General features: G+C 46.5%; 2 protein-coding genes across 8 annotated transcripts in view; one reads left to right on the top strand and one right to left on the bottom strand.

Moving 5' to 3' along the window:
- Positions 1-7346: 7346 nt before the first annotated feature.
- On the top strand, positions 7347-15923 carry AWAT2 (acyl-CoA wax alcohol acyltransferase 2). 2 transcript variants are annotated; one of them, XM_027053662.2, is made up of 8 exons: positions 7347-7648; positions 12617-12637; positions 13034-13144; positions 13526-13596; positions 13843-14047; positions 14276-14450; positions 15035-15234; positions 15455-15923. In XM_027053662.2, exons 1-8 carry the CDS (start codon positions 7561-7563, stop codon positions 15607-15609), a joined length of 1026 nt encoding a protein of 341 aa, XP_026909463.1. In that variant the 5' UTR covers positions 7347-7560; the 3' UTR covers positions 15610-15923. The 2 variants fall into 2 exon arrangements, with proteins under 2 accessions (XP_026909463.1, XP_014936034.1); XM_015080548.3 differs by lacking the exon at positions 12617-12637 and having other exon boundaries at positions 7358-7648.
- An 882-nt stretch (positions 15924-16805) lies between these two features.
- The window catches only part of EDA (ectodysplasin A), a 412220-nt gene continuing 403965 nt past the window's right edge, over positions 16806-25060 (bottom strand). The window contains exons 7-8 of one of the 6 annotated variants that reach the window (XM_027053657.2): positions 22607-22737; positions 16806-20801 (exon numbers count right to left, since the gene is read on the bottom strand). In XM_027053657.2, the coding sequence (XP_026909458.1) occupies positions 20550-20801; positions 22607-22737 (383 nt within the window). In that variant the 3' untranslated portion in view covers positions 16806-20549. The remainder of the gene's footprint in view (positions 20802-22606; positions 22738-25060) is intronic. The other 5 variants (XM_027053658.2, XM_027053661.2, XM_027053659.2 and 2 more) reach the window with 5 other exon arrangements.

The raw sequence follows: 25060 nt of genomic DNA, 5'->3' as shown, positions 1-25060 counted from the left end.
ATGAGGAATCCAGTTTTTCTACATCCTCACCAGCATTTGGTGTTGTCATTATTTTTTATTTTAGTCATTCTGATGCATGTGTAGTGACATCTCACTGTGGTTTTAACTTTGATTTCCCTACTGGCTAATCATGTTCATTTTTGCATGTGCTCACTTGCCATCTGTACCATATCTTCTTGGGTAAAATATTTATGTCATTTGTCATAATTGGAATGTTTTTTACATTTGAGCTTTGAGAGCTGTTTATATATTATAGATACTAGTTCTTTGTTGGATATGTGGTTGGCAAATATTTTGTATCACACTGTGACTTGTCTTTTACATCATTTTACCTGCTGTTTCTCAGAGCAAATGCTTTACATTTTGATGAAGTCCTATTTATCAATTTTTCCTCCTCTGGGTCATGTTTTTGGTGTCAAGAACTCTTTGTCTAACTGTAGAGCCCAAAGATTTTGTTCCTGTCTTTTACTCAAAGATTTATAACTTTAGGTTGTAAATTTAAATATGTGATCTACTTTGTGTTTATTTTTGTGTACTTTTTGAGGATTAGGTCTCAGTTTGTTCTTTTGCCTGTGGTTGTTCAGTTGCTCCAGCATCATTTGTTGGAAAGGCTATGCTTCCTCCATTGAACTGGTTTTGCACCTTTGTCAAAAGTCACAAGTTTTGATATATTGTATTTCCATTCTCATTCTGTTCAATATATGTTTTGGATTCCCTTGAGACTCTTTGGCCTGTGGGTCATTCAGGAGTGAATGATTAGTTTCCAAGTGTTTGCAGATTTTCCTGTTATCTTTCTGATTTTGATTTCTACTTTGATTCCTTTGTGTTTGGAGAACATATGCATTTAAACACAGTTCATTTACATTTGTTAGTTTGGGGGCACCTGGGTGGCTCAGTCCGTGGAGCATGCAACTCTTCATCTTGGGGTTGTGAGTTTAAGCCCCATGTTGGGCATAGAGCTTACTTAAAAAAATAATATAAATTTGTTGGGGTTTGTTCATGACAAAGAATATGTTCTATCTTGATATATGTTCCATGGGCACTTGAAAAGAATGTGTATTCTGCTGTGGTTGAGTGACATGTTCTATAAATGTTTTTCAGATCACATTGGTTGACAGTGTTGTTGACTTCTATATCCTTCCTGATCTTCTGTCCAATTCTGTTATCATTGACAGAGGAATGTTGGATGTCTCCCACTGTAATTGTGGCTTTTTCTATTTCTCCTTTCAGTTCTATCGGTTTTGCATCATGTATTTTGCACCTTTGTTGCAAATTCCAAATACCTAGGATTACTTTGTCTTTTTGGTAGATTCACTCCTTTCATCATTATGTAATGCCCCTCTCTGTCTTTGGTAATTTTCTTTGCTCTAACATCTACTTTATTTGATATTAATCAAATCCTTTTTATTTATTAATGTTTGCATAATATATATTTCCATACTTTTACTCTCAACCTCTCAATATTATTTTACTTGAAGTGTATTTTTTGTAGATAGCATGGAAGTGGGTCATGTTTTTAAATCCATTCTGCCAAGCTCTGTTTTTCAATTGGTGTATACAGATCATTTACATTTAAGCTAATTATTAATATGTTAGGGCCTAACTCTGCAATTTAATATTTTTGTCCGTTTGTTCTGTGTGCATTTCTGTTTCCTTTTTTCTGCTTTCCTTTGGGTTCCTTGAACATTTTTTAGAATTCAGTTTTGATTTATCTATGGTGTTTTTGAGTGTAACTCTGTATAACTTTTTAAGTGCACATTCTAGGTACATTTGTGTGTGTGTGTGTGTGTGATCAAAAATCTGTGATGTTGTCATTTTTACCAGTTTGAGTGAAGCATAGAAACTGTATCTCCTTTTGCATCTCTTTACCCTCACCCATTTATAATACAATTGTCTTAAATGTCCTGTATGTAAATTTAGAACCACATTAGTTTTCTAATTTTGGCCTTGACCTTCAAACAATAGATAACACAAGGGGAGAAGGAAAGTCTATTATATTTGCCCATAGTTTTGCTTGTCATGTTTTTTCTTCCCAGTTTTCTAAAATTTCTTCTTTTATTTTGACTGTTTAGAAAACTTCAGTTAGCCATTCCTTCAGGTAAGTCTGTCACAAATGCTCTGAGGTTTCATTTGAGAATGCCTTGATTTCCCCTTCATTTCTGAGGGATAGTTTCACTGGAGATAGAACTCTAGGTTCACTATTTTCTTTCAGTTCTTGAAAAAGGTCGTGTCACTTTTTGTTGCCTCCGTGGTGATGGGTTTCAGAGTGATGGTGGGTTCAGAACCGATGACCAAGAAAGTTCATGGATATCTTTGGTGCAAAAAAGGTGATTTTATTAAAGTATGGGGACAGGACCCATGGGCAGAAAGAGCTGCAGTAGGGCTGTGAGGAGTGACTAGTTATATACTATGGAGTTGGGGGAGACAAAGGCAAAATGGAGGACTCCAGAAGGACCTTCATATGCTTAAAGGACTCAGAAGATGCCACAGGCCCTGCTGTTGTCAAGCTAAGGTTGTTTTTCCTCTACTAAGGCATTAATGTTAGGACAGTAGGGGGTTCCTGGAGACATGTTATAGTCTGTATTTGCCTCAAGTGTTTGTCAATGGGCTTCAGGTTATAAGGAAATTTAATTTTACCTGTCATTTCCTTCTTGCCTTTGTTCCCCACCTCACTATGGAGGGGAGGGTGATGTTGGGGCTCCAGGAAACTTGAGTCTACAGGTTTCTGGAGATTAGGCTACTGATAAGATTGCCCTTTTCTTATAATTTACTAAGACATTTGCAAACTGGTGGAGACTCCAGTCCTGTGGTCTCTATCAGTTAACCATTTGTTTTCTTTCCTTTCCTTTGTCCTTGGCAGCCAGGAGTGACTGAGGACCATCACACATAGCCCACCTGCAGGTGATGGGGTATGCTAGCTTGTGCTTTGTCTTCAGCTTGCCTTATGCTCCCTCATCATTAGGATGGTAGGACACTTGCAGGTGCATCAGCTGGGCACGTGGCTTTCTCTGTGCCCATGCAGAGTGAGTTTCTAGAAGATTCCAAATGCTCACACTGTTGTTGATTCTGTTTCTCTGAGGTAACACTGCTTGGAGGGAAGTTCAGCCCAGGGCAGGCCCAGCTGAACTCTGGGCCTTCTTTCCTCAGTGCCCTGTATTCCCCTCCCCACTCCTCTCAATCATAGTGATAGCAGCAACCTACATGTGAACACCATTTCACAGTTCACAAAGTGGCCATCACTTGTCTGGATTCTCACAAGTCCAAGAGGCAATACTCATTTATTTACATTTGAGGAAACCAAGCCCCAGAGATTTGCCCAGTGCCTTCCACACAGGCTGAGCCTCACCCTACTTGGGCATTTTTATAACTCACGTCAGTGTCTGCTACTGTGTGGCCTGTGTTAGGAGCTGGGCATATGAGAACAGTAAGACCCAGTACCACCCAGTTTCTGCCCCCAAGAACTCCCAGACTAGGTTGCAGGGGCTGGAGGGTGGTGAGGAGTCAGGGTTGGTGGACAGATGCATGAAGAGGCACTGGAATAACAAAACAAGTCCTCAGGGCCAGGCTTAATGTGAATGATGACTCCCTCAGGGATGGCTCAATATAGGGGGTAGCATACACGGCCCCCACCCCGCCCTAGCCCCCTCCCTACATTCTTCCTCTCTAGCAAGCAGCTCTTCCTCTTTTCAGGCAGGCCACAATGTCCACTTGCTGCTGTATTGCTGGCCTTTGGGACTGTCCCTGGGCCCCACGCGCTTGGTGCAACAGCCCATCCTGGCCAGGCTGAGGCAACTTCTCCTTGGCAAGGAAGTACAGATCCTTTCCCTGCTAACTCCCCAAAGGCCTTGCTGCACCTTCCCCTCCCCCACTCACTCTTTTGTCAAATACTGTCTTCTGTGGAATTCCAATTGAAAGCAGATTAAAAGAGAGCTGGTGCTCTCTTTCAAGTGGGATCTGGCAAGTCCAGAATCCTATGCTTGGTTTCCACTGTAGTTGTCCCTGGAGCATGTCTCTGAAAGCCTGGGGTCAGCAGGACACATTTTAGAGACCAGCAACTAGCTTTGCTAGCCATCATAGGTCCTGCTCTTCTCACAGACCCCTCTCCCAAACGGTGGCCCAAACTAGGCTTACCATTTGCTCCACCCACCCTGCAAGAAGTGCTCCTCCTCCCACATTCCCCATCCCCACTATCCACCCAGGGTTGGAGCCAGAACTTTGGCCATCACTTGTATGGCTCCTCTTCCCACTCACCTCCACACCAAATACTCAGGTTGGACTATTTCCTATTGGTCGGGCCTTCTCTATCCCTCACCCCTCATCTGTATTCAATGTTCATGGAGTTTTCTTCCCCAATAGGGGATAGTCTCAGAAAGTTTCCCTAGCAGGAGCCTAAATAAAGAGTGGGCTACCTTTACCCCAAACCATAAAGTCAGTCTAATGAAGAGAGAGATTTGGGCCAGCAGGCTTTTCTGTCCTAGGTAAGGTCCCCATGAGCCAATCAACTCACAGTCCATGGACGTGGAGCTGGTCCTGCAAGTCTGCATTAGAAAGTTGAAAAGGGTGAGCCTATGTGTCAATCACAGGGACATATGGGACCCTAGGCTTTGACATTCATCTCATGCCCTGTAGTAGTCCTCATGTAGCATTTGGCACAAGTCACTATCCCTGCTCACAAGCTGATCTTGTCTCCTCGGCGTCCACATGATTAAGACCAAACTCCTCATCCCTGTGCCAGGCTCTTTTGGAGACTGGCTCTGCTGCCCTTTGCAGCCTGAATTCCCACCAGCCCCTTCAACAGAACCACTATTCCAGCCAAGCAGGTGAATTGCACCTAACACCCTCCACATACTTCTTGCAAAACTGGACAGGACAAGGCTGAATGCAAGGAAGTTACCCAGGCCAAGACCCAGGGGAGCTGCTCCCCAATGGGACTCCCCTGTAAAGGCATCAGAGCATCAGAGAGGAGAGTGCCCACATGGGATCTCTGCTTCAGAAGAGACATCCAGAATCCAGCCACTTCTCACCATCCTGACTACCACCAATCTGGCCCGAGCCACCATCATCTCTCACATGGATTATTGCCCTAGCCCCTCAAAAGCCTCCTTCTTCTTCACTGGCCTTTTAAAACCATAAGGAATCCTGTCTCTGTTTGAATCTGTCACTCAAAACCTCACAACAGTTTCCCATTTTTTTTTTAATTTTTTTTAACGTTTTATTTATTTTTGAGACAGAGAGACAGAGCATGAACAGGGGAGGGTCAGCGAGAGGGAGACACAGAATCTGAAACAGGCTCCAGGCTCTGAGCTGTCAGCACAGAGCTCGACGCGGGGCTCGAACTCATGGAGCGCGAGATCATGACCTGAGCCGAAGTCGGCCGCTTAACCGACTGAGCCACCCAGGCGCCCCTTCAGTTTCCCATTTCAATCAAAGTAAATGGCCAAGGCTGTACACCATCTGACCCCACCATGCTCTCTGGCCTCTCCTTCCTCCTCCTTTCTCCTCATTCAGCTCAAGTCTTCTGCTTCTCGAAACCTGTCAGACACACCCCATCTTAGGGTGTGTGCATTGGTTGTGCCCTCATCACAGAACATTCTCAGTCCAGATGGCCATGTGGCTTGCTTCCTCATCTCTTTGCCCAAATGCCAACTTTTCAGTGGGCTTTTAAAATTGTAGAGTCTGCTCTCCCTACCTAATCCCCACCCCCACCCCCAGCACTCTGGCTCCTTCTTACTCGGTTCAAACTATTTTTCTTTTCTCATAGCACTTACCACCTTAGAACACACTATATAGTTAGGTAATTAATTAATTTCTATCATCTGTCTTTGCCTATCAAAATGTAAACTTTACAAAAGCAGGAATTTTTAAAATGTTTTGCTCACTGATATAACCCAGCTGCCTAGAACAGTCCCTGGCATATACTGTGCCCTCATTAATTGTATGTTGCTTTAAGAAACCCTTCCAATCTTTCACAATTTCATCTACTTGGCCCATAGCACACACCTGGCTGGACTTAGATGCTTTCACACATCCCCAGAGCACAGAGACACATGCTCAGAGATGGCAGATATATATGTGGATATATAACTGTAAGTTGACAACTAGATACTTTTTTTTTACCTTTTTACATATATTCACATATGCAAAGTCACATGTACATGCGTGGACAAATCACATTTTTGAAATTAATTTTTTATTATGATTTTGAGGCACCTTTTTTGGCAAAATTCTATTATAAAATATTTCAAACCTACAGAATAGCTGAAAGAATTGTGAAGTGAATACCCACTACATGGATTGTACAGATAAAATTTTGCTAATTTGATTTATTGTACATTTATCTATGAATGTATTTCTCTATCCATCCATCAATACATTCTATATGCATTTAAGTATTCTTTCCCCCTACTCTAGCATTAGAGAGAATTCAATATTTGTTTGCTTTTTAGGTAAACTTTACATACAGAGAAATGCACAAATCTTAAGTGTACATTTACTGAGCTCTGACAAATGAGTTTTTGACTTGTGTAACTCAGTTTTTTTTTATTTAAAAAAATTTTTAATGTTTATTTATTTTTGAGAGAGGAAGGGACACAAAGCACGAGTGGGGAAGGGGCAAAGAGAGAGGGAGACACAGAACCCAAAGCAGGCTCCAGGCTCTGGGTTGAGAGCAGAGAGCCCAATGTGGGGCTCGAGCTCATGAACCGTGAGATCATGACCTGAGGTGAAGTTGGATACTTAACCAGCTGAGCCACCCAGGTGCCCTGATTTCACCTGTGTAACTCAAAGTTCCATCAAGATAGAGAGCATTGTTGTCACTCCCAACATTTCCATCATGCCCATTCCTGGTCAATTCACTAGCTGAGGCAACCACTACTCTGATTTTTTTCACGATGGGTTAGTTTTTGTCTGTTCTAGAATTTTATTTACACAGAATAATTTGATATGTACTTACATTTATTCATTCAATAAAAAAATCATGCAGCACCTACCATATGCTCAGAGACCTATATCTGATGTCTGTTCATGGGGAGTAATGAGTTCTCCCGGACTGACCAAAGACCAAAGCTATTTCTAGGCATGACCTATGACCTTCTCTCTCCTCCCCTGCAATCACATTGTCACTGAGAGATTATGCACACACAACTGGGTGTCGTGAATGGAAATGCAGGCCACCAGGCAGGTGGGTGCCCTGGGCTCCTCCCTGCTTGCCTCTCCCCACCAATGACACTGGCTCTGGAGGCCTCTCATCAGCCCCAAAACCCCCTCCCACTCACTTCCCACACCAGAGCTTCGTCTGCATTTCTCTACGCAGGTGTGCAAGGGGGTGTCACAATCTCAGCCTAGGCTATGCCCAAGTGGGTAAAAGTGCATGTGGGTAGACTGCTGGAAGGAGCTGGGCAAGCAGAGGCGGCATGCGTCCCTGCTGTCATGTGGGGGGTGGAGACTAGCTAGGGGTTGGAGAAGAAAGCATGAAGAGAGGAAATATTGAAGGCTCCTGAGCAATCAAGCCTAGGAAACCAAAGGAACAGCACTCACCTGGAGTCTCTGGAGACCACGAGGATGATGTTCTTGCCCTCTAAGAAGGACCTTAAGACTGCCCTGGAGGTCTTTGCTGTTTTTCAGTGGCCCCTAAGTGTCTTTCTTATTGGTGAGTCTTCAGCCTTTGGTAGGGTGACCAACTGCCCTGGTATGCCTGGGACTGAGGGGTTTTAGGGTTTAGCAGGATTTTGAATGCCAAAACCCGGGTCGTCCCAGGCATTGCCTGACGTGCCTGGTGGTGGTACTCATGGAATCTCTGAGTGTATATGATTGTGTGTTTGTGTGTGTGTGTGTGTGTGTGTGTGTGCGCATAGAGGTGTGTGCCTATGCAAGGGTGCATATGCGTGTGTGCAAGCGAGCCTTGATGCAGACGTGAATGGGGAGCTCTCCTGGGTCTACGCTGGGGCATGCCAGGCATGTTTTGGGAAGATGTGGAGCAGTTTCACTGAGGCTAGTCAAGGAAAAGGACTTAGCTGCAAAAGGACTTAGCTGTTCATGAACCACCAGTGGGGAATAGCAGCCTGGTGGCAGACGAAGGCTCTGAAAACCTCTTGTCCAGAGCAATTCATCCATTTATCCAGCCATTTTTTCCGCTACTATCTATACCACAAACACTTTGAATTACTTAGATGCTGGCCACTGTATTCTAGGTGCTGAAGCAAAGCATCCCTGTGGGAGGGGGAGGGGCTGGGAAAAAATTCTCACTTGTCAGGTGGTTTAAGTGAGTACTAGCTGGAGGCAAGGGTGTGAACCAAATGACCTTGTAAGATATCTGGGAAGGACTGCAGGTAGGCCTTGGGAGTCTGGGGCTTGCCAGTGAATAGGGAGCGTGGGCTAGAGGACAGGCAATGGGAGGCTAGGAGGCCTGCCTGGGGTGGGCACCAGGACCCCTCTGTGCTGAAAAGAGCAGTGTTAACCTAGGAATGATTAGCAATCAGAGCAGGAAGAGACCAGCAGAAAGAAATTCATATGTATTAGGTAATTTGTACCTGGTATTTTCACACATATTTCTTCCTTTTAGCCTCACACCAGCTTCATGATGTAGAAGCTATTATTATGCATAATAATACTATATATATATAATGCACATATATATTTACATAATATATATAGTATTATATATTACATAGTATTACATATTAATTGTTATATATTATAATTATATATAATTATAAATTATATATCCATTATATTATATAATATTAAATATTATATAATAATTATTATATTATAATGTATTATATTATTATATATTAATATATACTATATATTTATATAACTAGTTATATATTAATTAATATTAATATTATAATTATATATTATTATATATAATATATACTATTATATATAGTATAGTATTATATATATAGTAATATATATTATATATATAATATATACATATATATTATCTATGTGTGGCTATTGGTGTGTATATATATATATACATTGGCATATATATATATATATATATATATTGGTATAGATTTACCAATATATACCAATAGCCACACATACATAATAAGCACTAATATATACACCAATAGCCACACATACATAATAAGTGCTAACACTCATATTAGCTAACATTAATTGTGCCCTTTTATCACATCAGGCACTGTTCTAAGCACCTTATGTGTCAAATAATCTCCATTGTACAGATGAGGAAGCTGAGGTACATGTAGTGTAAGTGGTCTGTCCAAGATCACACAGCTTAGGAAGCAGAGTAACTGGCCTGGGAATTGAGCCCACAAGGGCCTGATTCCAGCTTATGAATTTCTTTCCCTACCTCTTGCCTCAGCTCACTCAATGTTGATTGGGAGGTTGGATCTGGATGTGTCCCTGGAGCACATGCTAGCCCAGGGTGCAGTCTAATTCATAATTGCCTCATTTAAAATTTCTGGTAACTGCCCATTCATAACCTTTGCCCATTTTTTTTCTGTTGAATGAGTTAACTCTTGAAGCACAAATAGGAACTAGGTGAAGAAGGAGGAGTGTTCAGGGCAGAGAGTGGGTGTGACACATGACAAGGCTAGGATGAGGGAGAGCAAAAAGCATTCAAGGAGCTGTCAGTGGTTAAGCAGGATGAGGGGTAAGAGACACAGAACTGATGCCCAATCCATATCGAGTGAATGAATGGGAGACAGAAGAAAGGATACTGGAGAAGCAGGCAGTTTGGGGATGATGGTGCAGGGCATTGTAAACTAAGGAGTAGGGTTTGGACTTTTTCCTGAGGGCCATGTGGAGCCATGATAGGGTTTGGCACAGGACGACAGCATCAGATTTGTGTTTTCAAGAGATCACTATAGCTCTGTGTAGCAAATTGGTTATAAGGAAGAGGCTGTTGAAATCATCCAGGTGAGAGACGGTAGTGATTCATACCAGACCAGTAGTAATTGGGATGGAGACAAGAGGGAAAAAAAGGAGAGATTTGAGAAATTGGAACAGAATTAATAAGGCTTGATGATCAGAAGATATGGGCAAGAGAAACGGAAGAGGCAAGACGGAGGGCTTAGGGCCCAGTTTGAGGTGGAGCAGAGGAGGCTGAAGGAGGTGTGCGACAGAAAGGGAGATGAGTGCAGGGGGCAAACTGTCCCAGAGAGGTCTTAATTAGAGTCTGCCTGTGGGACATAAAGAGAGGTAGTATGGAACAGGCAGGAGGGCTCTAGGCCTGGGCCTTAGGAAATGTGGGTTCCAGCACTCCCCCTTCCCATGCTAGCTCACATGGGGTAGGTGGAGCAAATGGCCCCTTGGAACCTTCCAAGCTCTTCACTCTGTTCATGGAATCATATCCCTTTGGACCCTAAAGGCTTTGAGAGAAGACCCTCACAATAAGTCTATGAGGAAGATAAGGCAGACATTGGTAGTGTAATTCCCACTTGGCAGATGGAGTTCAGTGACTACTCTGAGAGCAGACTCATGGTAAATGGCAGAGCCAGGATTTATCTCACTGTCAGGGCACTCTACCTGAGGCCACATTGCCTCACAAGATGTCCCCAACACCATCTGGTTTGAGCAAAGCCCAAGGGAAACAGGGAGGTGTCCTCTGGACTAGACCCATGACTCTATTTCTTGAAAGGTCCAATAGTTTTATAAGGAGTATATCAAAAGCTAAAAACTGCTGGCCTTTGTTTCACCCTTACATCTGTTCCCTAGAGGTAGCCATTTTCAGCTTTGTTAGCTTTTTCTTCTGGTATTTATCTCCACGTGTCTACATTTTACTGTTTAAAATGTCTAAATATTGCTAGTTTCTGATTTAACAACTTTAGATATTGTCACTGACTTTCTAATATGGAAAATGAGAATTTGGTTCTATACACTATTGCTAGATCTGTCCATTTCCTTCATCCTCCCGAGATTGTTGTAGCACAGGTTTGGTTAAATGCCTGACTATGACTAGGAATATCCCTAGGTGAGCCATTTAGTGTACTGAGAGTATATTTCCTTTCTTGTACAATTTTTTGTTTCTCTGGAACTTACAATTGCCTCATTTTAAATTTCGTTTATGCTCTATTAGCTATCTATTAGTTACACCAATTCATCTTCAAACTCTCCACAGACATTAATCTCTCAATATCAGTGAACACATCAGGAATCTGTAAGGTCCTCTCCCATCCCCCATTGTTTATTTCCTTGAGGATATTGCTGCTGGAGCCCAGCATCTTCCTGTTACAATCTGGTCTTACACATAGCTCTCACCTCCAGGGCCCTTGAGGTACCTTGGGTGCATAATTTAAGAAGGTGCTCACTCTCTGGGTTGTGCAAGTATTCGGTCAGTACTTGCTTGACCCTGAGAGTGTCTTCTTAAATTTTGTGTCCTAAGCACCTTGCTTGCCTCACCCTAGCCCTGGCCCTGGTCAGTTCTTCCTCCGTTGGCTCCTTTTTTTCCTGGATCCCATGCCTTCCTCTGTCTTGGTTTACTCTCTTACCTTGATGGACCACATACATCCTCCAGTAGTTTCCTGAGAAACAGACATGGGAGATAAACTCTCTGAGACTATATGTCTGAGATGGTCCTTATTCTTTCATACTGGATTCACAATTTGGCTGCATATAGAATGTCTTAGCTGTGTCTACTATAAGTGTCTGAGTTTAGAGTCTCTTCGGTTCAATTTTTCAGAGAATAGTCCTCCCATTGTCCAATGGTGTAGGGGTGGGGATGGGACCTGGGGTTCTAACTACCTCTTTGATAGATTTTCAATCAAGCCTTGTGCCTCACAGTGCTTTTTGTCACATCTAATGACTCCAAATTATGAGTCTTTCCTATATTTTCTACAACAAACAGGCTTGCTCTTGTAGCCATTCCCCTTGCAGGTAACTAGGTTTCAGCTTTCTTTCCTTGAAGTCACTTACTCCTTCCTTCAACTACTTTCAAGCATGCAAACATTTTGCTGGTATCTCTTGTCCACTCTTGTTGGTATCTCTCTAATTCTTTTTCTTCTTGCAGATCTATACTTTTTAAAACATTCTTATGGTAACTTTAGCGAGGCCTCAGCAAGGAGTCAAGATAGAAACTTGTGGGACGCCTGGGTGGCTCAGTCAGTTAAGCGTCTGACTTCAGCTCAGGTCATGATCTCACAGCTTGTGGGTTTGAGCCCTGCATCAGGCTCTGTGTTGACAACTCAGAGCCTGGAGCTTGCTTCAAATTCTGTGCCTCCCTCTCTCTCTGCCCTTCCCCCATTCACACTCTCTCTCTCTCTCTCAAAAATAAATAAACATTAAAAAAAAGATAAAAACTTGTGTTCAATCTGCCATGTCCAGTTGGAAGTGTATTTTGTCTTTTCTAACCTTTATTTTGACCCACTTTCTCTCACACAGTCTCATTCACAGCTGTTTTAAAAACTGAGTCTGGTAATAATTCTAAGTGAGTGCGGCTCCCTAGGACTCATCTCCATTAAGTCTGTCCTAATTATTCTACCTTACAGTGCTCCTGTCTTACTGGAGCTTGACACAGTCCAGTACCTGATTCTGTCCTACCTTGCCCTTTCCTTTGTTTCTCGTTTGCAAACTTGTGTACTCCCAACCTGGCTGATACTGGGTCTTCTCTTTCTCTTGTATTCCCTCCACCGATGCCTCACAGAGAAGATCTGGAGAAGAAAATGTGAGTTGGAGGAAAACTGCTCCTGGCTCTATTGTCCCAGGACTCCCAACCTCTAGTGGTTGGATCAATGTGACCCATCGTTGGCTCCCTGCCATTGAACACAGCCCAGAGCAGTGCTGGAGCAGGTCCTGGGGAGTAGAGGGCTTACTGCATGGACCACAGCTAGAGAGGAAAACATCTGGTTTTCCAGACCTGAAGCAGGTTCCCAAGGACAGAGAGGAGATGGAGGGCTGGGGACGTGGGCACAGAGACCATGTGCTAAGGAGAGGAAGCAAGAGCACTGAGTGGGCATGTGGGTGGAGTGTGTGTGACCTTGAGGTGGAGAGACCCCAAGAGGGAGGGCAAGTGTGAAGGACTGTTCATAATTCATTAACTCTGGGCTGGGCTTCCCTGCAGTAATCACCGTAATCTTTGTCAACCTGTACCTGGTGGTGTTCACATCGTACTGGCCGGTCACTGTGCTCATTCTCACCTGGCTGGCTTATGACTGGAAGACCCCTGAGCGAGGTAGGGGCCCCCCTGGGGGCTGCGTTGCTACCTGCCACAGGCTTTTTCCTCTTCTCTTATTATAGTTCTAAGAGACTCTGGCCAATTCCCAAGAAGTCCTCAAGCCTGTCCCTACCTGGCTTAGAGAAGCTGAGGGAAGGGGGTCTTTTTAAAAGTGCTAGAAAGGCCCAGGTCAGAACTGGAGTAGGTTAGGGGAAAGGCAGCTAATAAAGCAGAAATTCAGGCCTGTCCCAAATTGGCCCGAATGTGACATAGCCCATCCTGATTGTCACAAGGCCAGGAAACAGTAGGGGGTGAGGGCCCCCCTGTGGCTCGTTGACAAGGGCTCTGAAGAAGACAGTGGGGGTGGGGAAAACTTGGCTACATTGGCTCTGTTTTCAGGTGGCCGCCGGGTTACCTCTGTGAGGAATTGGCGCCTGTGGAAACACTACTGTGATTACTTCCCCCTCAGGGTAAGTAGCCCCAGATCCCCACTTGGGTCCCAGGCCCAGCCCCAACTCCAATGCCAGTGGTTGGGCCAGGGTGGAGGTTGGGGGCATCATTCCCATTGAGGCCCACATGAATGATGCCCCCTGGAGCTGTGTGTTACCCAACCCGTGTGGCTGGACACAGCAGCCCTTTCCCCTTCCAGGTCTCTGGCCATAAAGAGGAATACTCTTCCTTGGCTATGCCCCTTCTGACTCCACTTTCCTCTACAGCTGTTGAAGACTCATGATATCTCCCCCAGCTACAACTATATCCTTGTCTGCCATCCTCATGGGGTCTTGTCCCACTCGTGGTTTGGCCAGTTTGCCACAAACGGCTTATGCTTCTCCAAGATCTTTCCTGGTATCACCCCTTATGTTCTCACACTGGGAGCCTTTTTCTGGGTGCCGTTGCTCAGAGACTATGTCATGTCTTCAGGTGAGTTGGCTCCTAGGACGTAAAGCCAAAGGAAACATGGTTCCTTAAGGGAGAAGTGTTGGGGGAATGGGTGAGAGCAAGGCCAACTCAGTGATCCTCTCTGGTCTTAAAAAGCTACCTAAGGCTCACCTGCCTGATGTGAGGCTCTCCCCTCTTTGAAGATGTAGGGAGGAAAGTTAGGAGGTGTGGGAAGTGGCCAATCAGCTTTTGGCATTTTCTGCCTACCAGGGACCTGCTCTGTGAGCCAATCCTCCATGGACTTTCTGCTTACCCACAGAGGCACAGGCAACATGCTGATTGTGGTGGTTGGTGGCCTGGCTGAGTGCAAATACAGCCTTCCAGGCTCTACCACCCTGGTCTTGAAGAACCGAACTGGCTTTGTACGCATGGCCCTTCGGCATGGGTAAGGACACCTCTGGTCCAGAATGGGCAGAAGGGCTCCAAAAGCCTAGCAGGGAAGGAGTAAGGGGTTTTGAAGAAATTATATCCAAAAAGGGAGGTAGAAAGTTGCTTCTGTGTTGGAGTAGAGACTGGGCCATGTCCTGGAGGCATTTCTGCTTATGAAGAAAGGCTAGAGGGCTAGCCCTGAGCTGCTCTGCCTCACACAAGCCTCTCATCTGGGCCAGTACCTATACGAAAGTACCTCGACAAAAGGCTGTAACCTCATGTCAGAGAGAACCAACATTACTGTCTGGGTTAAAGGGAAGAAAGCTAAATGAGATGGCCCTTGGGTCTTATCTTCTAGTGTTTCAGACCTGTGGGTTCACAGGAGGGTCTGGGACTTGCTTCCTTTAGCTTACTGATATTTTGCCCCTACGGGCAGCCTGAGGTAGACAGTGGGGCCCTCACACTTAGTCTGGACATAGGCCCAGCTAAGTTAGGTGCTGAGAAACCTATAGGGAGACCTAGGGACCACTGGTAGCACATCTGGCTTTCAGCAGGGTACCTACCTTTCTGGCCATCAAAGTATATACCTTTCCTCTGCAGAGTGCCTCTAATCCCTGCCTATGCCTTTGGGGAGGCAGACCTCTACAGTCAGCACATTTTCACTCCTGGGGGCTTGGTGAATCGATTCCAGAAGTGGTTCCAGAGTATGGTACACATCTATCCTTGTGCTTTCTATGGACGTGGCTTCACTGAGAACTCCTGGGGCTTACTGCCCTATGCTCAGCCTGTAACCACCATTGGTGAGTGAGCCTTTCCACTGGCAGCCACATCTAGGATATAGGCTCCAGTTCTGAGGCTGAGCCTTGGGTTTGGCTGTGTCTGGAGGCAGAGAGGCTGGCCAGGATAAGGGGCATGGTTGCAGTAAGGGTGGGGAGAAACTGGGCATGAGGGCTGAGGCCCATTCTAAGGAGTGAGCTGTTCTGATGCTTTCCCCTTTTCCTTCTCTGTCTCCTCTGGCAGTTGGGAAGCCTCTACCACTGCCCAAGATTGAGAACCCGAGCCAGGAGACTGTGGCTAAATACCACGCACTCTATACTGATGCCCTACGCAAACTGTTTGACCAGCATAAGACCAAGTTTGGCATCTCAGAGACCCAGGAACTGGTGATAGTTTGACAGACATCCCCAGCAGCTTCTCAGCCTGGAACCTGTGAAATAGGACAAAAGTCACCTATGGGCCTCCTGTTCCCGATTTGGCCAGACCTCAATATGAGGCAGGGCTGTCCATGTGGCTGTTCTCTAGACCCCTCTTCTTCCTCCATCTCTCTCCTCCTTCCAGCACTTCTCTGATTTTTCCTTGCGATTACAAGGGAAATAGTCCCAAAGCTCAGGGAAAGCCCTAAGAGAGAAGTACCCCGAGGTTTCCCATGCTCACTCAGCATCAGTACTGAGGAAAATAATGGACAGAATAAAAAGCTTTTCTTCTGAAACTCATTGTGCCCCAAGTAGTCTGTTTTAAGGGCCTAGGATCCCTGATCATGGCTTTGCTTCTCTAGCTCTCACGCAGCCCCATCTCCTGGCATCGAGACTCCTACAGGACTGGGTGCCTTGAGATCCTGTGTGCTTGGAGTTCAGACTCCACCACCCTCAAGCCATAGGACATGGAACAATCTGTCATCTCTTGGCCTGAGTTTCCTCATCTGTAGGATGAAGAATCCGTCCCCTGCTTACCTCAGAGGCCATTGGGAAGATCAAATGATACTGAATGTGATTGAACTTTTGAAATTGGACAGCTATACGAAATTATTCTCCTCCAGTTATTTTGCCCATTTCCTATCCTTGAGCAAACTATGCCCTAAATTCCATGGTATCTGAATGTTTAAAAGAACATTTACAGTGTAAGATCTTGTCAACAGCCCTTTGGAAGTTTAAGTAACCTTTCTAGTTGGGCATCATTCCTTAAGCATTGGTCTCCTCATCTGCAAAATGGGATGATACATCATGGGAGGGCTGGAGGCTGGATCTTGGGTACACCCAAGCTGTTAATGGGCTCAGGCATGAAATATCCATTACAGATGCCACAGTGTCAAGCTAAGGGTAACTCCGTGCTGTGTCTCTGCCTCAGGACAATGTTCCTTTCTTTGTAGGACCTCTGGCTTACTGGACAGGCAATTACAGGAAAAGACCTAAGGTGTTAGGGATGGGGAACGTGTGATCTGATGCACAGAGAGGATGTGGGATGTTGGGACAGGAAATTCAGACCTCCTTCCTTCTGTTGCCCCCTCTGACATGAGTGCCTTGGTCCTTCCCCTAGCTCATGTGTGGCAACGCTTGCAAAGAAGCACCTAGCATATAGGTAGTGCTTAAGTCTATTTCAAGAATGGGGAAAAAAGCTTTATTTGCAAAGAATGAACCATTAATTTACACAAACTTACATCCCAGTTTATATACATTATATATAGTTTATGTACATAGTATCTCACACTGGATGCTGACCCCCAAAGCAGCACTGGGCCTGCTCCAGGCCAATCTCCCCGTGAAGCCCACCCTCCACCCCTAGTGGAAGTTTTTTGAATAAAGAAATGACACACCCCAAGTCCTCTTGGAGGGAGCCCTGACATGAATTAAAAGAAAGAGTCTGGTTCCTTCTTTGTGCTTACATGGCCTAGGGGAGCCTCTAGGCTGGGAGGTGGGGGATGAGGCAGTGCCAGGGCAGCCTCAGGACATCCTGGTATTAGGCCAGTGGAGAGCCTTTCAGTCCAGAGGCCGGAGCAGGGAAAATAAATGCCTTGGGGGAAGAGTTCTGACAAAGGCTACAGCTACTCTTTTCCCTGCCTGGCCAGGCTCCTGAAGGGGGCCAAGTACTTCTAGTCTGAAGTCTGTGGGTAGAAGAAAGAAGGGGTTCCGTGTGGGACAGGGACTGCTCCACCCCCTCGCTCTTTTGTGTCAGCAGGTCAGGGCTCCTTCACCTTGGGTAGGTCACCTTCCATCTCTGGGCCTCTGTTTCTAGCTCTAAATTTCTCTGAATCTATTTGCACCCACCGAAAGTTATAGGAAACACATGTACTTGCACATGGATTGAAGTCTTTGTTCACCTCCAGGGTTCTTAACCCTTTCCTACTCAGGAAAAGAGATTTGACTCAGGATGGATGAAGGGGGACCTAAGGCCAAGACTACATTTCCCAAGGAGCCAGTAGCTGAGCAGCCCCCCAAAGCTATCTTTTATGCCAGCTTTGGCTGTTGAACCCCAAGTAGCTGGCAAAGGCCCCTGCTATGCAATTCTCTTTCAAACCTCTGCCATTTGCTCACTCACAAATGTCCTCGTCCCATCATCCACGCTAGCCTTGGCCCTCTGGTGAACTCACATCAGCGGAATTCCAGACTATAAATCTATTTCCACATCCTCTTACTAGTAAATTGCTTCACCACTTTGCCAATGACTGCTGCAACTGGGCTCCCCAGCTATCTGTTGCTTCCTTCATCACCTCCTTCCCTCTAGGGTTCCTTTTGGGGCTTCACAATGAATAAAGCGTCCTGTGCAAATCCTCTTCCCCCTATAATCCCCTCTATGTCTGGAGAATAGAATGGGTTTCAGAATGTCCTTTAGGGGTACAATTAGGAAGCCTTCTCCTTCCCTCTCCTCACACATCCTCTCGGGTCTTTCCTCCATTAGGACAGATCCTGGTAGACAGAGCTCTCTGTGGTATGGTAGAAAGACATCAGGAATCATTTAGTAGCTGTGGGAAGTGGATCAGCTCCTATAAACTGTCTATAGGATAACCAATGGAAGACCTCACCTGCAGCAGGGGCTGGATACATGATAGGTGGCTGGATTACCAGGTGAGTGGAAAAACATGAGGGGTACAGTTCTGTTGGTACTAGAGGCCTGCTGCTTAGACATGGTGCCAAGACAATTCTTCTGAGCTCTCATAAGAGCTCTATGGCTGATGGCTATTTCCCAAAGAAATGGCCTACTCTTTTTCCATGAAGCCCCTGGCAGCCAAAAGAACATCAAGGAATTGCCATCAAGGAATGGAAACGAGCATTCCTGGGTTTCTCTCAGGGACGCTGAAGGATTTGGGGTCCTCATTCCCATTTTTATTGGTTCTTTCTAGACCACAAATACAACGCAATGGTGTAGCACAATGGAATAGCTTTGGACTCCGACCTGGCTGAGATCCCGGTCAAAGCACGTAACTTCTCTGAGCCTTGTCTAAATGATGGGAGTTATAGTATCATCGAAGGACATAATAAGAAAGTACTTTCCAAACTTTAAGGAGAGGTTCCCTTCAGTTCTTGCTATAACTGAGGACTGTCTAAGGCACTTTAGAGGAGCCTGGGCCAGACACATGCCTACAGTTTGCCCTACTTGGGGTTGTAAGGCTCTCATTAGCAACCAGATGATGGTGTCATAGCCCACCACCTCTTACCCTGACCCTTGAAGGGCCAAGCACTGTAGTTGTTTGGAAAGGGAAGGTACAGCTGAGAAATGAGTCCCTGTTCTTGGGGGGTTTCCACTGCCTGAAGGGCTTTATCCCCAATCTCTCCAAAGGGAAACTTGTTTCAGGAGCAGAGGTAGCAGACTATACAAGATTGGCCCTCCCCAGCTTTGGACTAGACCCAGCATCCAGAAACCAGACTGGTCCCAGGCAGTTAGAAATAAGGCCCTTGAATGGTCCCACTCTATGATTCAGTGGGAAACTTGGGGTGGGGGGGGGAAGGTGTCTTTGGACCTGGGTACAGGGCAGAGCTTTGCCCAGTGCCTAGATGCTGGCTTCTCTTGAGCCTGGATTCAGGGAAGCAGCACTGGAATCCATGGTGACTCTGCTGTGGCTTTTCTAAAGCCAGAGTGAAGAAAGGTGGGTCAGTAGGGCATCAGGTGCTGCCCTTTTGGATAAAGCCTAGGCTAATGACCACTTGGGTTGCAGCTAACTTGAAAAAAGCCCACTGTCCTCTCCTCTTTCTTGCCCTTTTGGGGTCATGCAGAAAAGTTCTGCCTCGTTGATGCCCAGGGGCAGGCTAGAGTTTGGGAATTTTTGTAGACTATCATGGAAGCTAAATATTAGAATTTGAAGGGACTCCTGGAGGCCATCCAGTCCAACCCATTGCCCCCAGACACAACTTGACTAGATGAATATTTGTGTTGCTTAATAAACGGGAAAGTCTCTTTATGCCCAGGTCATCTAAAGAGTATCCCAGACTTGAATAAGCACAGGTCCCAGGTTAGGCACCTGTCTCAGACAGAGGTAGGCTCTGTGGAGAAAGAAGACAGGAGTTCTGGTCAGGCTGGGAAAGAGAGCAATTGGAAAGGGAGCCAGAGATTTTTCTGAGCGTGGAGTGTGGCTGTAAACAAAGTGAAAGACGTGTGGCCCCAGTATGCCTTCAGGTTCTTAGGCAGGCTGGTTTCTGGCCATTTTCTGCAACTGCTCCAAGGGCAAACCTCCTGTCCCCAAAGCCCAGCGAGTTGCCGCAAAGTGGCTCTAAGCCTGAGTGGGAAGAACACTCTGACCCTCTGGCAGGCTGTGGCGCAGAGCAGCAAGGATGCTTCCACTGTTGAGGATGCCCTGCTTGGCAGGTTTCTGTTTCGGTCTCTGCCACAAGCACGTGCCTTTCCCCTCCCTGACTCTGTGCTCTGGCTTCAGCACTCTGCTCTCATCCCACAATTGCCCCTAGCCCTACCCAAGAGAGGAACAGCAGCCCCTTAGGCTCAGAGGTTTGCCCCCCGTCCCCGCAGTCTGGCGTACACCTTTGCTTTCTCTTGCCTGCTTCCCTGGAACCCCACTTTAGTGCAAGAAACAATAAAACTTTGACAATAGGGAGCTTGAGGTTGAAGAGTCACGGCAGGAGCCAGTAAACATGAAGCCAAGGAAGAAGGTCCTGCTTCATGCAAACTCTGGGGCTCTATCAACTGTCCTGTTAACTCAAGGCTGTTCTGGAAAGTCAAGCAGGCCTTGTCATCCTGGAGTCACTGGGGAATAAATAGCACTGGGGTATTTGTCTCTGGCTGCAACACCCATATACCTTACTCCACAGCAGCTTGTAGAGGTTCTGGGAGTCTTGGCTCCCAAACCTGGGGCAGGGGCATGAGCAGGGGCAAAACAGAGGGCAGGGGAAATCTAGGACGCAGGGGCCTCGCCCAGCCTGATGGCCCCAAAGAAGGTGGTGTGCTTGCTCATATTGATAGAGATGTCAGCATGCACCATCTTCACGGCAATCTTCTGCCGGGCTTTGAGGAGGCAGACGCCGGCGGTGTAACAAGTGTTGTAGTTGGTCTTCCCTGTCTCGATGCTGCGGGTGCACTGAAGGAAGGGTTTCTCGTCCACCACCACCTCATAGCTGGCAAAGTCAGTGAAGTTGATGTAGTATACCTGGGTGAGAGGCAACGAGAAGGGATTGGGGGAGAGAGGAAAGAGAGGGTGGGGCCCTTCCCTGCGACAACAGACGGGACTGTCTCAGATGAGCTGCGAGCACACCTCGTGAAGGGGGCAGTGCCACTGAGGGCATGTTAGTTGGTCAACAGGAAAGGCAAGACGATGGGCTTATACACGGTGCTTCCCCCACTCCATCTGGTTTGGGTGGCTGAGCAAATCTTTTTTCAATAGTACATGGGCTGTAAACTCTGTGAGGGCAGGAACCATGCCCTTATCACCCCTCTGCCTCCCCCTAACCCCTCCCCTGCCCTCTGCCCTCCTCAGCTCTGGTATGAAGCACAGTGCTCTGCACACAGTAGGTGCTCAGTTGGAGCTACAGACAAATGAATACAAATTAACTGCCAAATTCAAGCCCCAAGGGCTATTTGTGGCTGAACTTAGAAGTCACTGATTCCCCAGACAGGGTGCAGTAACAACCTGCCATTCCTTAGGCTCTTTAAGGATGGCCACTCACTCAGCTTGCGGTGCCCCCTCCCCGTGACTGGATTTTTCTCACTGTTTTTGACAGTTGCCTCTTGGCCCCCTGATGATTAAGGAAACATCCAGAGAGGTGGAGTGCTATCCACCACGAATGAGATAAAGGACAAAACCCAGGCCTGGAGGAAGTGCTAACCTATGTTCAAAGGTCTGGTGTCAAGGGAAATTTTCCCAGTTGTCAAGGTGTTCAAGGCCTGAGGCCACTCCCAGCTCTATTCTAGGCCCAGAAAACACCCCAGCCCAAGCTTTGAGTCCCCTTCTCCCCCTGCCAATGGAGTTTAGGAGAAATGGCCTATAGGACATTGGGATTATACCTATGGGCCCCCTGGACACTGGAACCCTCATCTGTCATCCTAAATCACTTTATGAAAGGTTGCTCCCTCCATAGGCTCTTTAGGAAGGAGTAATTTATTTGGGTGCCATATGATTTCTTGGGTCAGGACCCAGGCTGTGCCAGAATGCTTGGTGGGCTTAGCAAGTGCTGGTTAACCCACCTTCTCTGGCCACTGTCCCGTGAGATCCTTCTGTTGGCTCTGTAGTCTTTCTGTCCATCTGCCTGCTTGCTGCCTGCCCCACAGAAGCCCCAACCTCAGGGCTCATCTACCTCTAGCTTGGAGGAGCCACCACAGTGGAGGCAAACAACAGGCGTGGAAGTGGATGGGCATTGGCAGATGTGGGGAATGGGCCCAGGGCAGGACAAGGACAGAAACTGGGGGTGAAAGGGGCTGGGAGAATGATGGCAGGAAGGAGGAGGGAATGACAGAGAAACAGAAAGGTAGACAAGCAAATGGGAGAGAGAGGAAGGAAAGACCGTCAAAAATGTTTTTGAGGTGGAGAGAAAGTCTGCAGGAGCACTATTTATTGTAAAGTTGGCCGTGTGTGTGGCGGGGGGAAGGGGTGCTCAGCAGCCCTGCAACTGACTTTCAAAGAATACATGGAGACAGAGATCAAGTTTGGCAGTAGAACCAAACAGCTCGGTGGGGAAACAAGGGCTCTGTGGCCCCGCAGGAGGGAATCAGATGGCAGGGTGTGGGAAGGGCCTCTTTTCAGTTTTTCAAGGATATCTCGCTAGGGGGCAAAAAATCCAAACCAAAACAGTCCCTTCTCTCTCCCCTCCTTTCAACTCCTAGTGAAAGGCCCCCACCCCAGTCACCCTAGAAAGCAGGAAGTTAGCTGGTCTTGGCTGGCTCCACAGTGCCCCTATGTGGCCTACACCGGATCTGCATTCTGGATGTAAGAAGAGTTAGGCCTGAGACCGTACTCACTTCTACCTGACTATAGATGAAGTAGGTGCCGTCCACCAGTACCTCCAACTCCCCGCTGCGGGGATGTAGCTTAAACACCTTGGGGTTCATAGTGATGCGAGACCAGTCATTGAGCACTCCACCTGAAAGATCTCAGTATGAGAGAAGGGCAGTCACTCAGTACATGTCAGAATAATCTGGGCAACAGAAACAAGAAATATCAAGCAGCAACCCCCTACCCCTATCCCAATGCAACCTGGGTAGCCCAGGGGGCCAAGCTTTAAGAACAGCATTTGGAAGCAGACAGCATTCAGTTTGTGAAGCAGCTGCCAGGCCTGCCTCAGGCTCCTGGGGTCTACTTGTTTGTCTCCCTCTCTCCTTTCCTGACCCCTCCATCTGGAAGGGTCTGTAACTAACACCTTCTGGCTGGAATTGGGAGTGGGGGTAAGAAGAGAGTGGGCATGCTGCCCTATTTTCTTTGTTGTTTTGGGGACTGCACAGGCAAAATTCAGACACTGAGTGGCAGGCTAGGTCTTATTATTCCGTTCTACTTCTTCAGCCATAGCTCCTGAATCTCTCTCCTGTCTTACAGGTTCGTGGGTGTTGTCTGTCCTTTTCTTTAAAAGATTCCTTTTTATAGCTCTTTCATGCCCATTCCTTTTTGGAAGGCTTCCCTGGGCCCTCCAGGAAACCACTCAGCCCTAGGAATTGTCCACCTGAAGAACCTTAGGGATCAGGAGTGAGTCAGATTTCATGGCAGCTGGGATGGGTGACCACTGGTAATAGGACCCCACAGGAGAGGGGGATCTTTTATGAGAGTGAGGGATAGCCCACCAAGCAGCACTAGAATGAGCCAAAAGGATGTTGAGGGTATCTGGGACCTGAGGCACCCTTGGTAAAGCATCTGTCTGTCAGCCCAACCCCATTTGGGGCAGAGGGAGAATCCTACCACCTTTGCTGGACAGTGAGAAACTGTATGTGAGGGCAGAGGACAAGCTTCCATTTCAATCCTGCACAGAGAGGGATGTTCCTTCCTACCACCAGAGGAGGGAGTCCAAGCCCATGGGGTCTTTACCCATCAAAACCTTCTGTTCTTCACCCAAGAAATTATGTTTTGAATGTCCATGTTGGGCTAGTCTCAGGAGGCCTGGTTCTCTGAGGTGTGAGGAAACTGGCCTTCTGGAAGACCTCATCTTCCCTTGAGGTGAAAGTGGGTGGGATAGGAGTTAGGAAGCGAGCCCTGGCTCTACCCCTTCAAATGACTGCTCTGCATGATGTCCTTCCACCCCTGCCTCCCTCCCTTCTGCTTGTGGTAGAACTGAAGATCAGCATAAACTACTATTAGGGATTGGCCCAGAGGGGCTGGAATCAGTCTTGCTGTGTGGTAGTGGGAGCAAAATCTGTAGCTTCCGGCATAGAATAAGCACAGAGGCCACCTGTCCAACCAGACAAATCTATTTCCTGCCTGTCTCACTCCTCCCTGGACAGATGGTGATTATGGCCCATCCAAGACCCCAGGACCCAAGGCAGCTGGTCCCAGCAGGATTGTTTGGGTTTTGCTACTATTCTGTTCCTACTTATACTTTTGAGGCTATTAAATTCCAGGCATCCAGGTGGCAGTCCAGGATGTGGCTAAGCCCAATCATTAACGAAGCTCAGCACAGCCAATTCAGGACTGACTGGGCTCTTAGGAGCTTTCCCCATGCAGCAGGTTTCTTAAGCTTCATTTACTGTTTCTGCACTCAGAGCCCCTCCCTTCCACTCCAAGCTCTGTAAGCATCTGGCATCTTGGCTGGCTTGCTGCTTCCTAAGGCTCCTGGGGGTTCATGCATTTTAGGCTTTGTGCACCCTGGGGACTGGACATTATTTTAAAGTGCTGTTCGTTAATGAATGTTCATGTCTCTTTGGGGGAAATGATGAACCTAGTCATTCAGGGGAGTGTACATACATCGCCGAAGTAGCATAGTGCAGTGGAAAGAATCAGATGGACATAATTTTGAATCTTGGCTCCTCCACTTAGCTGAAAACCTGGGCCAGGTAATTAGCCTCTCTGAGCTTCAGTTTCTGTCTCTGCACAAAGGAGCTAATACCTATATCATAGGGTTGTTGTGAGGATCATATAACATGAAAGACAAAGAAAGTATGTTGAAAATTTTAAAGTACATACAAATATAAGGCAGTATGATTTCTTATGGTATTATTGAATCTCTCTGGGACTCTGGTTCCCCATCTTTTAAATGTAGGGGTTACATTAAATCCGTTTTTTTAACCTCCTTAAACCTGTTTCACCTTTTTATAGATACTAGCATCTCATACTCCGTAGAGAGTCTAACATGCTCCCACCTCACCCCGAGAAAAACTCCCTCCACCCATTTTCTGTGGAGACCCGTCAGACAAGAAGAATTTAATTTTCTGTAGTTTTACCTTCTCTAGTTTGTATTGGGAAAATGTTGATCAAACTACACATATCCCCAT

Source organism: Acinonyx jubatus, chromosome X (genome assembly GCF_027475565.1).
Source record: "Acinonyx jubatus isolate Ajub_Pintada_27869175 chromosome X, VMU_Ajub_asm_v1.0, whole genome shotgun sequence".
In the NCBI taxonomy this organism is placed as follows: Eukaryota; Metazoa; Chordata; class Mammalia; order Carnivora; family Felidae; genus Acinonyx; species Acinonyx jubatus.
Note: the sequence above shows the minus strand (reverse complement) of the source record. Positions and strands in the feature narration are given on the sequence as shown.